Raw genomic sequence first — 12,306 nt, forward strand, 5'->3', positions numbered from 1 at the left:
TATCCAAAGGGGGAAAAAAAAAAAAGGCAACAAAGAGAAGAAAGTTATGGGATGTTTGTTTGTCTGTTAATACCATCCTATGCCCCCCTCCTCAAACATGCTTTTTGACTCTTGACCTCATATTTGACTGTAAAGCAGTGCTCTCAAAGGTGCAAAATTTCTACAAATTTCATAAAAAGTGACAGTTGGACACAAGTTCTTGGAAGCTGAAATATACTAATGAGGGTAACAAAACTGAGATGTTCAGTCTGGCCTGCTGACTGCTCAGGCAGTACCATGGTATCTTTAAAATCAGCCACCACACTCGCATCTTCTTGTGTAGCTGGGAGCTGGGTGTTAGGGGGTTTGTGGGAGAACCAAAGGCAGTGCAGGATCATGAGAGTATAAAAGAACATGGACAAGGAGGAGGAGCAGAGCTATTGTGGGGAAAAGGACAGAAATACTAGAAGCTCATTCAAGAAAGCAGGTGACTTTACTGGCAAGCTGTTTGTGTGAACAATTTACTAGCTGTGTGGTGTATTTACCGTTTACTACCCAGTTCAAGCATTTTCTATAATGTAGGCATACATTACCACTTTTTTAAAAGAAAACCAGTTGTCTTCTGCTTTCTCAGTTTTATTTTTTGTTTTGAAATTTGGACCGATAAAGAAAAGGATTGAGAAAAACATGCTGTAGCTCCTTTTTATATGGTTTTTTTGCAATGGACATTTAAGATGTGACAATCATTTCAGTTTTTGTCTAGCCATAAATGTGCTTTTCACTTGTCTGGTGAATATATATATGTAAAAAAATACATATACATTTTTTTTTTCTTGTATAGAGGATCATGATAGACTATACACCTAATACTCTCAAGTATATTGCAGGCAGTTTCAATGACAATTTCTGTACAGAAAGCTTTGATTGAAGTGAAACACAAAGTATCTTTTTCATTGATTATTTTACTTTAGAGAGCATAGTTTCTCAATCTGTATTAGGTGTACTTTACATATATAAACCACTTTGAGCAATATCTGCTCCTAGTAAGAGCTGGAAATTACCAGTGCAAAAGTGATAACTTCCACTGATGCTGCTGGTCAAAATACTTAGAACAAAAAAAGTGACTCTGTTCCATAAACTGCTTCTGGATTCCTCCTGTACAGCAGAGTTGGAGGGAATGGAGTGTCTTTTCTATTAACTAGCTAAATAAGACTCATTAAGGTAGGAAATCTATATTCTTCAAATTATGGAAATAGGAAAGTTAAAGCACTGATAAAGCACAGTAGTAAGATCATGGTCACCTGTTTTCTTTCAACTCACCTGTATTAATGAGTAAATTAATTGAAAAGTAAATGAAACAAGGAAATGTATTTGATTTTGTTTTATTCACTAAGCTACAGGATCATAGACAGAGATCCAACTTAGTTCTCACTGTTTGCTGCTTACATCATCTCACCAAACATACTTACTTTATCTTTTGTGCAAATGTTATAAATAACTGTACACTACTCATTCTAATTATCAAAAGTACATACTGTGAACAGTGATTAAAAATCTAGAGGTAACTCCTGTTAAAGGCAAGCCAAAAAAAGGCACAGTGCTGTAATGTTTTGAATGTGATTTAAACTTTGAGTTTATATATATAATTTTTTATTGAAAGCAAGCACATAATTTCATTACTGCCAGTTATGGCTTACATTTTATTTTGAAGGGGTTAAGAAATGAATTGAGTCATAGAAGTTCTTGAGCATTTGCTCCAAGAACCTATGTATTTTTTGTGGATAAATTATTTTAGGCTTAATAAATGTCACAATTGTATAACATTCTAACAGTTTGCTTGTAGATATTTACGAATGTGTTCCCTTTTTTCTGCTACAGAATTCCTTTCTCTTTTCATAAGGAATAGGAGGATTTAACATTTGAGAACATAGAGATTTTAATTTCCTTTTGATGTTTGCTAAACTAATATTAATATATCAGAAAAAGCACTTTGTCCTCTCTCTTGTTCCTTGATACCTTTATGCAAATTCTGCACAGTTTTCTTAACTTTTCTTTCTCCAGTGGTCTTCCATATTTTCACTCTCAACTCAGAACTCAGGTGTAACTTTGCAGAGAGCCCACACCTTGATCTCTACATCCATCAGTTATTTAGCTGGATGATGACTAGTGAGCATGCAACTTCTCCTCTTGTTCCTTTTGGACCCATTTCAAATTCAGTCCTAAGTTGTGCTACATCACTGCTTGACCCCTCAATTTTATCTGTGCTTTCAATTTCTCTCATTTGTCTCTGCCATAAATACCTCCCCTCTCTCCTTCCATTCCTCTGTCTTTTCCCCTTCAGGATGCATTTCTTTTGCTGAATGTGTAGCATGTGTGGCTTTTAAGCTAAGACACTTTGGAAACTGCCTGTAGGATCAGCATGGAGACAATGATATGTGCCTCATCAATTTATCCTGTGGCGCTCACCCGATCGCAGGGAAGTGTTATATTTTGGAGTGTAAGAAGTGGTGCTGCTGCTGCTGCTGTAGAAGATTGCTCATTAGCAGTAGAATATTGCTCAAGTATGGGAATTACTGGGCATATTATTTAACTCATAGTCTGTTTGGGTCAATGAGTAATGATGTCAGGAATGACATGACTTCACTCTCCCATTCCTGGCTAATGCTGTTTCTGTTGGTATTTCTGGTGCAGAAACACAGCTATGATCAAGACAAGTGCAAAACAATGGGTGTAGAGATCATTGGATTTACAGATATTGTGGAAGGCAATTACAAGATATATTGCACAAAAATTTTTGCTTTCAAGGTAGATAGTTGAGAATGAGAAGTAAATAATTGAGAACATATTTCAAGCTGTACAGGTGAAGATAAACAAACTGTAGTATTTCCTGTACACTTCAGCCATTCCAGTGAGTTTGCAAGATGGGTTGTGAACTCAAAAATGCAGCAGCAGTTTTATAGAATTGAGTTATTTCTGTCCTTTATCTCATTTGGTATGCGTGTGTGTAATATCAAATGTATGTGCAGGAGAGAAGTCTTTATAAGAGCAGGTTGCAGCATGCACTGTGCACCATGGAAGAGTCTAACTGTTTGTTTTGAACATGGGTTATTTGGTTTCCATATGTGTGCAGAAGTGGACCCATCTGAGAGGAAACCTGGGCACACTGAGGGAGCTGTGGTGTGCTCCGATAGACCCTCGGCCAGGTATGATGGGCAGGGTCCCTGGACAGAGCAGGCTTCTGCTGCGAGTTAAATACACCCAGTGAGACTCTTTACTAACTACTTGTGGTTTCTTTTAATGCTTCTGTTGTTTTGAAACATAACCCAAGTTATCAGCTAATTATGCTTTTTATTTCTGGGAATTTTCTTGTTTGGTGGTATCTCTGTACATTTTCATATCTTCTGCAGTTTTGTTTCTGTTCCTGTTCTTTCTGATGTGTAAGGGGTTGGGGTTTCTGGGAAGCAGAGCTCAAGTCAGATAGCTCAGTTGGAGCAGAGGAGCCCTCCACACAGGGAGCCTGAGATGTGGAGTCATGGGTCATGGAGGGGGCTTGGAAGTAGAGAAAATAGTCCCTGAAGCTTAGATTTGGGGATAGCAATTAGTTGAAGGAGACAGCCCAACCTAGGGTTACTGTCTCCCCAGTGTATCCATCAGCTAGTCTATCATCCCAGACTATCCATCAGTTTGTACCACTACCTTAACATCTGATTTTCAAATTCCTGCTTGAAGCAGTTTCTAATCTGTTGTCTAATCTAGGGAGAATTGGAGTGAATGACTGGTAGGATTTGCTTTTCAGCATCAGATTGGGAGATGAAATACATTTGAAATTTTCAGGTTTAGGTAGCAGCCACCAAAGCTTTAATCAGAACCCTGTGCTTCAGTTACTTTGGTCAAGTACATGTATGTGACACCATATAATTAACAATACCAGTAACTTTGTTTTCTTTTAAAAGTAAGTCATCAAAATCTGTATTCCCATTTCATTTCATTTTTTGAAACTCACTGAAGAAAGGAACTCTTTGAAAAATCTCTCTGAAATTCAAAATCCTTTAAAAATTCCTAAAATTTGAAGAAAAAATAATTTCAAACATCATCTGTGTCCTAAACAGATTAATTTGGAGGAAGAACAATTCTTATTGAGAACAAGGGATAAATTTAATGATTAGACATGCTGCTTTTCATTTGAAGAAGAGATTTAATTCTTGCCTTAATCAGCGCTCCCAAGGTGTCCTTAAAATGAGGCCTGAACAATACCTGTAGTGTAAAGAAAAATTTTTAAAATTACTCTTCACCTACTCCATGGGTATCAATAGAACCTTTTCTGCATTGTGTAGATATGTACTTAGAAAATTTTAAAAATTACTTTTATTCTTATAGTGAACTGTAATAACCTTAAAAGAGCCCATTGTAGTCTGCAGGGTTAATAAGTATTAACACACATTCTTTGCTATTAGTAATTTATTATTGTTAAACTAAGATTAAATGTAAGCATTCAGGGCAAGAGTTGAAAGTATGTTAAAAGCAAGGCGGAAGAACGAGTGAGGAGAAGGTCAGTGACGGTTGGGAGCAATTTGTGCCTGCTCTTCCCATGCAAGTGAGTAGATCATGCTCTCTTGTAATAGCTGACTAGATCAGTGTTTTGCAGAAAGTTTTTGAAGCTCGGCCAGTCGATCCTGCACTCTGATAGAAAGTCTAAATAACAGTCTGGTATGTAATAATTGCATTTTACACGTGTTGATTTTCACATTAAGGAAAACTTGAGAGGCATCATTGCTGTTGTTCAGTAGCAGTGGCAGGACCTGCCTCTGAAGGTGAGACCTAACTTCTGAACAACCTGAATGTACCACAGTGAAACAGAGAGGCACGAGCCCCAGGTCACATAGACATTTGTCCACATTATGATACATGCAATATATAAGTTAAAACTGTAGTGCTAGCACTTTTTGAATGTTTTATGTGTCTGGTTTATACATTGTGGTTATCTATTGATATACAGAAATCCCCAATCACCATTTGTTTGTTTCTGTAAGGCTTACATATAGTCAGTTTTAATTCTGCTGAAGAGGAGTAAAAAAAAACAGGCATCCTTGCTGCCCCTAGATCTTAAGTGGAGTTCTCAAATTAGAAACCCAGAATTAATTCAGTATTTTAAACTTTGATCAGAAAATGTGGTCCAGATGGATGGTCACTGGCTTCTCTTAGCTGTTCCTTTGAAGCAAATGGGACCAAATGCAAACTTTTGGGTTCTTTGTGGAGATTCAGTTTTAGCCTTTGAGTTTTTCTCAGTTTGAAAATCTGGAACATGCTGCTTACATGTTCTTATAAACTCTGTGGGAAAGAGTTTTCAAGCTGGGCCACTTATATACTGTCTGTCGAAACATGGAGTTATCTCTCTTAAAGAAGCAAAGGGAAGATGTTGAGATGGCATTGGAATTGCCTGCTGGTGAACTATCATATCTTGGTTGGGCTATTTTTAGTAGAGAATGTCAGAGTTTAAATCTCATTTTAAAGTGGTCTTGTGTGGCGACATTTTTATGTGTGCTTTAATTGCAGTACCAGTTTATTTTCCCATGTCATCTTCAGGTTTTGGGAAGGGAGGAGGCAAATAACTGAAAGCAAGAGATCCTTACTGATGTGAATTTTTTGGGCTAAGGAATTGTCTTCAAGCAGTGATGGAATAGTCATTTGCCTGACATACATGTACACAGTACATTAAAAGTGACACCTGTGTAGATGGGCATCTATTAACAGTTGCTTTTTGTGAATTACCAGTGACCTCTTTGGGTTAAGACAGTGCATAGAGACCCCAGCCTAACCATGCCAGGTATTTTACAGTGTAAGAAAAAGCCAGTCATGGCTGCAGAAGGCTCCAAGCCTAATGGTGGGATGCAGCAGAGTGGAGAGGGGGTGGACGCAGGAGGCAGCCGAGCTCACTGCATGGTGCGTTAGCAGTGCTACCGACTGACCAGCTACTGCTGAATTATTGTGTAAGCCCCCGGCCGCAGTGTGCATAAGGGATGCTGAAACCATACTGCAGGTTTCAGTGGTGATCTGCTCTCAGGAATAAAGAGGAAAATGCAAAGATGTGAAGTAAAAAATTTCATCATTGGCAAGCGAGTAATAGTGCGTTGTTATTGATGGTTCTCTGTTGTATCAGGCGTAACGTACAGGTGGCATGCTAGCTATGCAGAATCTGAAAAATGAGTGAAGGCCGTTGAGCATTTACTGGGTTTAAAGAGCACGCTAGGTTGTTCCAGTCTGTTGAAGACAAATGAGGAAAATGCTTGTCTAAACGATTTGAGTTTAATTACGTAACTGAAAAAAGTCCATTTATTATGGGGTTCCAGTGATTATATTGTACTAAATGTATCTTGTAATATCATATATGCTCAGCACAGGCTTTTGTTTCAGCCAAGTCACTGGATGTTCACAGGGCACTAGATTAAATTGAAATGAGTGGGAGACTCTACAGTCTGGGTAGTGGTATCACTTAACTAACCTTTAAGCTTTTGTCATGCATGTGTTAAGCAGTGTAATGTGCATGTGTCCCATGTAACTTCTCTTGCCTTTTGATCATCTGCTACTTTCTTCTTTCCTAGGGGAAAAATGTTATATTTTATTTTGGTGGAGATTTAAAAAACAAAAACAAAAACAAAAAAACACCACAGGAAGAAACCCCAACCCATAATGCAGGGAATAAATTTAAAAAATATTTTGTGGTCTTAGATTGGAAGACTGTGAGATCTGTGATGGTTCTCAGCTTCTCCAGGAATTCGTTTTCACCTTGGCATCTAAGATTGAACTACATATGACCTATGTTAATCATAGCGCATACTAGCAGGTGCTTAGGTATTCTGCTGTAGAAGATCATGTAAGAATGGGAGAAGAACAGCACACAATAGAATTGCAGGCAGAACTGCTGAATTTCCTGTTTTCAAATCTCCAGGCCCTCCTCATCATAACTTGGTTTTCATTTGGTTTTAATTAAATCTTTAAAGGTCACTTCCAACCCAAACCATTCTATGATTCGTTCTATGCCACACATTACCTCTCCTGGCTGAAAATCTTAAGTCTACCTAAAGTTGATTTTCTTTGGGAGATTTTGGAAAAGTGCAATATATATTTCTGTGAGTAAACTTCAGATACAGTTTGTTGGTGTTCTAAAGTGCTTACATTGAATGCATTTTGCAATTTATATGAAGATCACTGAAGTTTGGCCACATTGAAAAGTGAGTCTGTCCCATGCTCTCAGTGATTCTCTGTCTGAAGCTGACAAATTGCACAAGAGAGAAAGGCTTGAGAGTGGAAAGGAGATGAGACATGTCACGGCAGTGAAGATGCCATTTCTTCTTTAAAGGAAATTGGGAAAAGGTTCATACAGTCAAGCAGAAAGTGGGGGTCAGGAATGGAGTTTAGGACTGAGACCCAGAGATGAGTACGAGGAATCAGAGGTGACACTGGAGGGGAGGTGGAAACTGAGAACAAAACGATTTAGCCTGCTATGCGGAGGGAACGCTGAGCATAGTCTGGGGATAAGAGGAGTTGGAACATCAGGCAGGGAAATCCTGTGTAAACTTGCTCCGTCTCAAGAGGTTACATGTTTTGATACAGTCTTGAGGATATTGTTACTTATTATTTTAGCTCTCGCATTGTTAGTTCTTGATTATTTTCTGGCTTTTGCATTTCCAGAACTAAACAAGTTTGCACTGGAAAATGAACTTAGCAACAAGTTCTTTGTTGGGCAATGTGTAGTGCAAAAAGGGAAGGAAGATATGGGTGTATGGGAAGGCTATGGGTTTAACCAGTGAAGCTATTCTGAAAAAAAAAGCAAGCTAGTTTTCTAATGGCTGTCTTAAGCCAGGCTTGTATTATGATATTTAATAAATTACTTGTAGAATTTTCAACCTTTATTTTGACTACCATTTTCCACTTCTGAGGTGTGCTCAAAGCCAACAAGCTTTGGCAGGCTTGTGGTGGCTCTGCTTAAGCCTTGCTTAGGAAAAGACCTTATGAAAGGCCCCATCCATTCAGACTAGGGGCCAGATGCCATGGAGCACATCAGCTGGAGTGTGGGGCCAGGGTGGCAGCCAGAGGCACGGCTGAAGGAAGGACCTGGGCTCTTCTGCGCCGAGGGCAAGGAGTGAGGTGCAAGAGGCAGCTTGGACGGTGAGAAGGGAGAGAAGGACAGTGAGGCTTGAGCATGAAAGTGCTTGAGACCAGTGACTTAAATGCTCATGTTTTGTGTGATTTAGTGGTTTTATGCTCTGTATCTAATTTTTCAGGGTGTCCCAAAACCAAGTAGGACAGCATTTTACCTTCGTGCTCACCGACATTGAAAGTAAGCAAAGGTTTGGATTTTGCCGTTTGACGTCAGGAGGCAAGGTCTGCCTCTGTATTCTAAGGTAAGCTGCTATAAGAAAAATTGAATCAAGGAGTGAATATAAGAAAAATACAAGAAAAAACTATCTTTTGCAAATTCTCTGCTAATGTGTTTTATTTCTCTATTAGGGTATCTTTTCCCTACAACACTGTTACCATTGATTTTGCGTGAAAAGTGGCCCCAAGCCCAATATATTCTTGTGTGAGGCTAAATAATTCTATTTAAATAACATGAAATCTCTGCTTAGAAGAAGAGAACAATACATTGCAGCTTTAGAGGCTTTGAATGTTATGTGGGTATTTTTACTTTCTAATGAGAACTTTGACAAGTATCCAGTCAATTTAACAATAAAGTATGCTATTCTGTATTCCTCTTCTTGGAAATATGATTTTTTGGGTGTCTCTTCCATGTTCTTTGGCCAGACTATAAGAAATGCCAGAGCTAGATAATTCTCAATAAAAAGCATGCTGCTTTGTTCCAGAAGAGGTACTGATGATGGAGAAATTGACCCCAGTGAAATACTTTGTTTCTCCCGCTGCTTTTTTTTCTTCTCATTTGGTAATGAAAAAACCAATTGTTTAGCTGTCCTAAAACTCTTTTAATTAATTAAAAGGCAGAGCGCTTTAATTAAAGGCAAATTTGCAACTTCAATTAAGAACCTAGCAGCCTGTAATGCCTGTAGAGGAAATGTGAATGTCCAGTTCAGCAGCACATGAGAAGAACAAAATCGAAGTGTAATTGCCTTCAAACTGAGAATCCCCAAACACAAGGTGGAAGAGGAGCCATGTGCTTCCAAAGAGCCAAACCCATTGGCAGCAGAGCGGCAACTTTGAGAATTTTGGAGAGTAAGGTAGGAAGTTTACTGTGAAAAGCACGTTACTAGGTATCATGGAAATCGGGCAGTCATGGAAGGTGTCATTAGGATAGACCACATGAGTTAGGGAGACAAACCCAACATCGACTGTAAAAGAATATCAGTAAAAGAACACATGCAGAGGAAGAAAAGACCAGACAATATAGAAACTTGCAGAATAGTCCGTAAAATTTTTGGGAATATCACATCAAGACTTTTGGGAGCTTTTAAACAGTTTCCAAACTACTGTTGAGAGCCAGTATGCTGGGTGGTTTTGGGCAAGTAATTTAAAAATAAGTATTTGCTATAAATATTGAAAAAAAATAGTAATTGCTACCATATAATGAAAACAGCAAAAGGAGAAAATTTTATTCTGGAAATTAATTGACTTTCTGTGATCCTGAGAATCCTTCTTTAATAATACTTCAGAAAGATTTAATTCTTAGGATTTTTGAATGTATAATGCTTAACCCTTTTCTCTGTGATACCTTTTGTTGATATATCTTGTTAAGGCCCAGAGTGAGAATGTATGTGTGTACCTTTAGGCCTTGTCTCTGAGTTAACCTTTTCTTCCCTCATCAAGCTAGAAACTGAATTTTTTACTTGTACTCCTAACGTTGTCTGGCTGGCTTCTAATGCTATAATAACAAATGTTTAATCAGTTACACACACCAAGTATGCACATTTTAATACTGTATGTAGTGCTACAAAGCAAAGGACGCAGATTCTCATCTGGTGTAAGCTTGCATATTTCTTTTAACGTTTCCCTACAGACATACATCAGCTAAAGATCAGTCAAAGATCTGTTACTTGGTAGAAATAACTATGAAAATGAAAAGTGGCAAGCTATAATTTTTCACCAAAGCATTGCCTTTATTGCTTTTATTGTGACAATTTCAAATTTACAGTGCATAGCTGGATGCGTAACAGTGCTAGCTTCGTAGCATTGTACTTTTAGTTGGCAGTTGGTTTCTCTCCAATTTGTGTGTTTGTTGTGTTTAGCTCAGACAGAAAGAATGCATCAGTATTTCCATCCGATATGTTCTCGTATCTAGTCTGGTTTCTGCTCTGAATCCAAGATTTGTTAGAAGTGACCAGGTGAAAGGAGACTCCCTAGCAGATTTCTTTTGGCAATTTATCTGGCTCTCCCTTGTACATGCTTGTTGATCTTAAATTAACCAAAATCAAATGAATGCTGTCTTTATATATAGTGTGTATGTCTGTTCACACTCGCTGTCTTCCATATAACAAAATAACATAAATTTATGTTCACTGTGATTATATACACATAATGACTCTCATGTATGAGCAATTCAAACTAGTTGTCTGTCACAGATATGTACACAATCATCATAGACTTTTACATAAACACACAAAGGCAGGTGTACATAAATACCATGTCTAACTACATATCTTACATATGCACATGTATGTATATTGCCTCAAACAAGAGGAATATATTAAGATTGCTGACTGGGACTTTAACAAAGACAACTAAAGATAGTCAAATACAGAAAAAATAACTAAATGAAATGGTCATAAATAACTAAAATCTAAGTAAGAATCTCTGAAAAGAAGAGCAGGAACAAGCCAGTCAAAGTGATGAGAAGTAAATACAATAGAAATTCGGGTAGACTGATGAGTGGGGAACAGGATACAGCTTTTCTCTTGTGAATGTCTTTTGTGGATGGTACCAGGCCGTGTGTTAACTTATGCCAGGGCTGCTAAAGAGATAGGATTTGAACTGCTGAATGGGATTCTTAACTGAAAACTGAAGTTGTCCTCAGGTTTTACGCCTAAAGCTGCTTGTAAGATTAAAGTCTTGTGGTCTATGTGACTTCTCTCTATAATTCATTCTTCATCTGAAACACTAATTAAAGGAAATAATCTCTGAATTTGCAGCCACATAGTCCTGCTTTAAACTGATTAGTATGAAACAGAAAATATACTTGTACATATAAAATTCTTCTATAAGTTTTATGGATTTTTTTTAGTGTTTTATATACACATGTATATGAATTGTGTAAACCGATTTGTTCCCTGAATCAGAATTTTTTGTTCAAGTTCTCTGTATGTTTATACAGTGAAATAAAAATCTCCCAAGGTAGCTATCTCAGGCATTTTTGTTTGAGGAACTTAATTGTGATACAGTATTGTCTAAATTGATCCTGCAGAGCTTGGCTGCAGTTGCCAAATTCGAAGTGCCAATAAGTGCAAAACCATAGTAAGATGAGAAAATAAATCTTGAATTATTCTCCAGAAGTTTTGTGTGATTATTTTTTTTTTTTTTGCAAGTTTTGTTTTGTTTTTTTTCTTTAAACTGCATGGCTGCTTTGTGAAGTTCTCAGTGTGAATCCTGCTGTGTCACCTCCTCCCTCTCCCCAAACTGTTGAGCTAATGCAGCCCCATAAGAACAAGGGGTATAACAGTAGGAATATTGTAATATACCTTGTTGTGTTCATATACTATACTGGATCTTTTCTTCTAGTTTTACTTTTTATATTTCAATTTAAATAATAATTTTGCCAGTTGAGATTTGAAGTGGCACAGTAGAAACTTCAGTGTTCACTTTTCAATAATAGAAGGAGACTTAATCCTTCTGGGTATTGTTTCTAAATATCACTGCTGCTTGCAGTAGAAATAATACTTTCTGGTTTTACATGAAATTGTTTTTGAATTACCTGAACAGTTTTAGTATAAAGTGCAAATAATTTGACTGAAATTTGTTTTGTTAAAAATCTTGAAACTGTTGATGGACTCTGAGGTTGACCTTATGTATCCAGAAGAACACAGAATGCATCATTAAAATGCTTAGTCTTACATTTCATTAATTTTATGACTGTAAAATTGTCACCTACATTTCCAAATGAAATGCTCTAATAAGGAAGACAGATTTATGTGGTAAGCCTTTGTAGTTCTTCAGTTCAGACCATGCTTGAAGCTTTCTCGCTCTTCCTTTAGGCAAATCCCTTAGAAGCAGAATGTTTCAATTTTACACATTTTGTGTCAATTTTCCAGACAGAAAAGTAGCCCCTAGACATTAGACATTTAGCTACGGAAAGGCAGTTTCCTTAGTTTTATTTGATTACTAGAA

General features: G+C 37.4%; 1 protein-coding gene across 3 annotated transcripts in view; it reads left to right on the plus strand.

Moving 5' to 3' along the window:
* Positions 1-12,306, plus strand: part of DENND1B (DENN domain containing 1B) — a 170,507-nt gene that overhangs the window by 65,390 nt on the left and 92,811 nt on the right. For all 3 annotated transcript variants that reach the window (XM_074876747.1, XM_074876748.1, XM_074876749.1), the window contains exon 5: positions 8,262-8,381. In XM_074876747.1, coding sequence (XP_074732848.1) covers positions 8,262-8,381 — 120 coding nt within the window. The remainder of the gene's footprint in view (positions 1-8,261; positions 8,382-12,306) is intronic.

This window comes from Strix uralensis, chromosome 8, assembly GCF_047716275.1.
Source record: "Strix uralensis isolate ZFMK-TIS-50842 chromosome 8, bStrUra1, whole genome shotgun sequence".
In the NCBI taxonomy this organism is placed as follows: Eukaryota; Metazoa; Chordata; class Aves; order Strigiformes; family Strigidae; genus Strix; species Strix uralensis.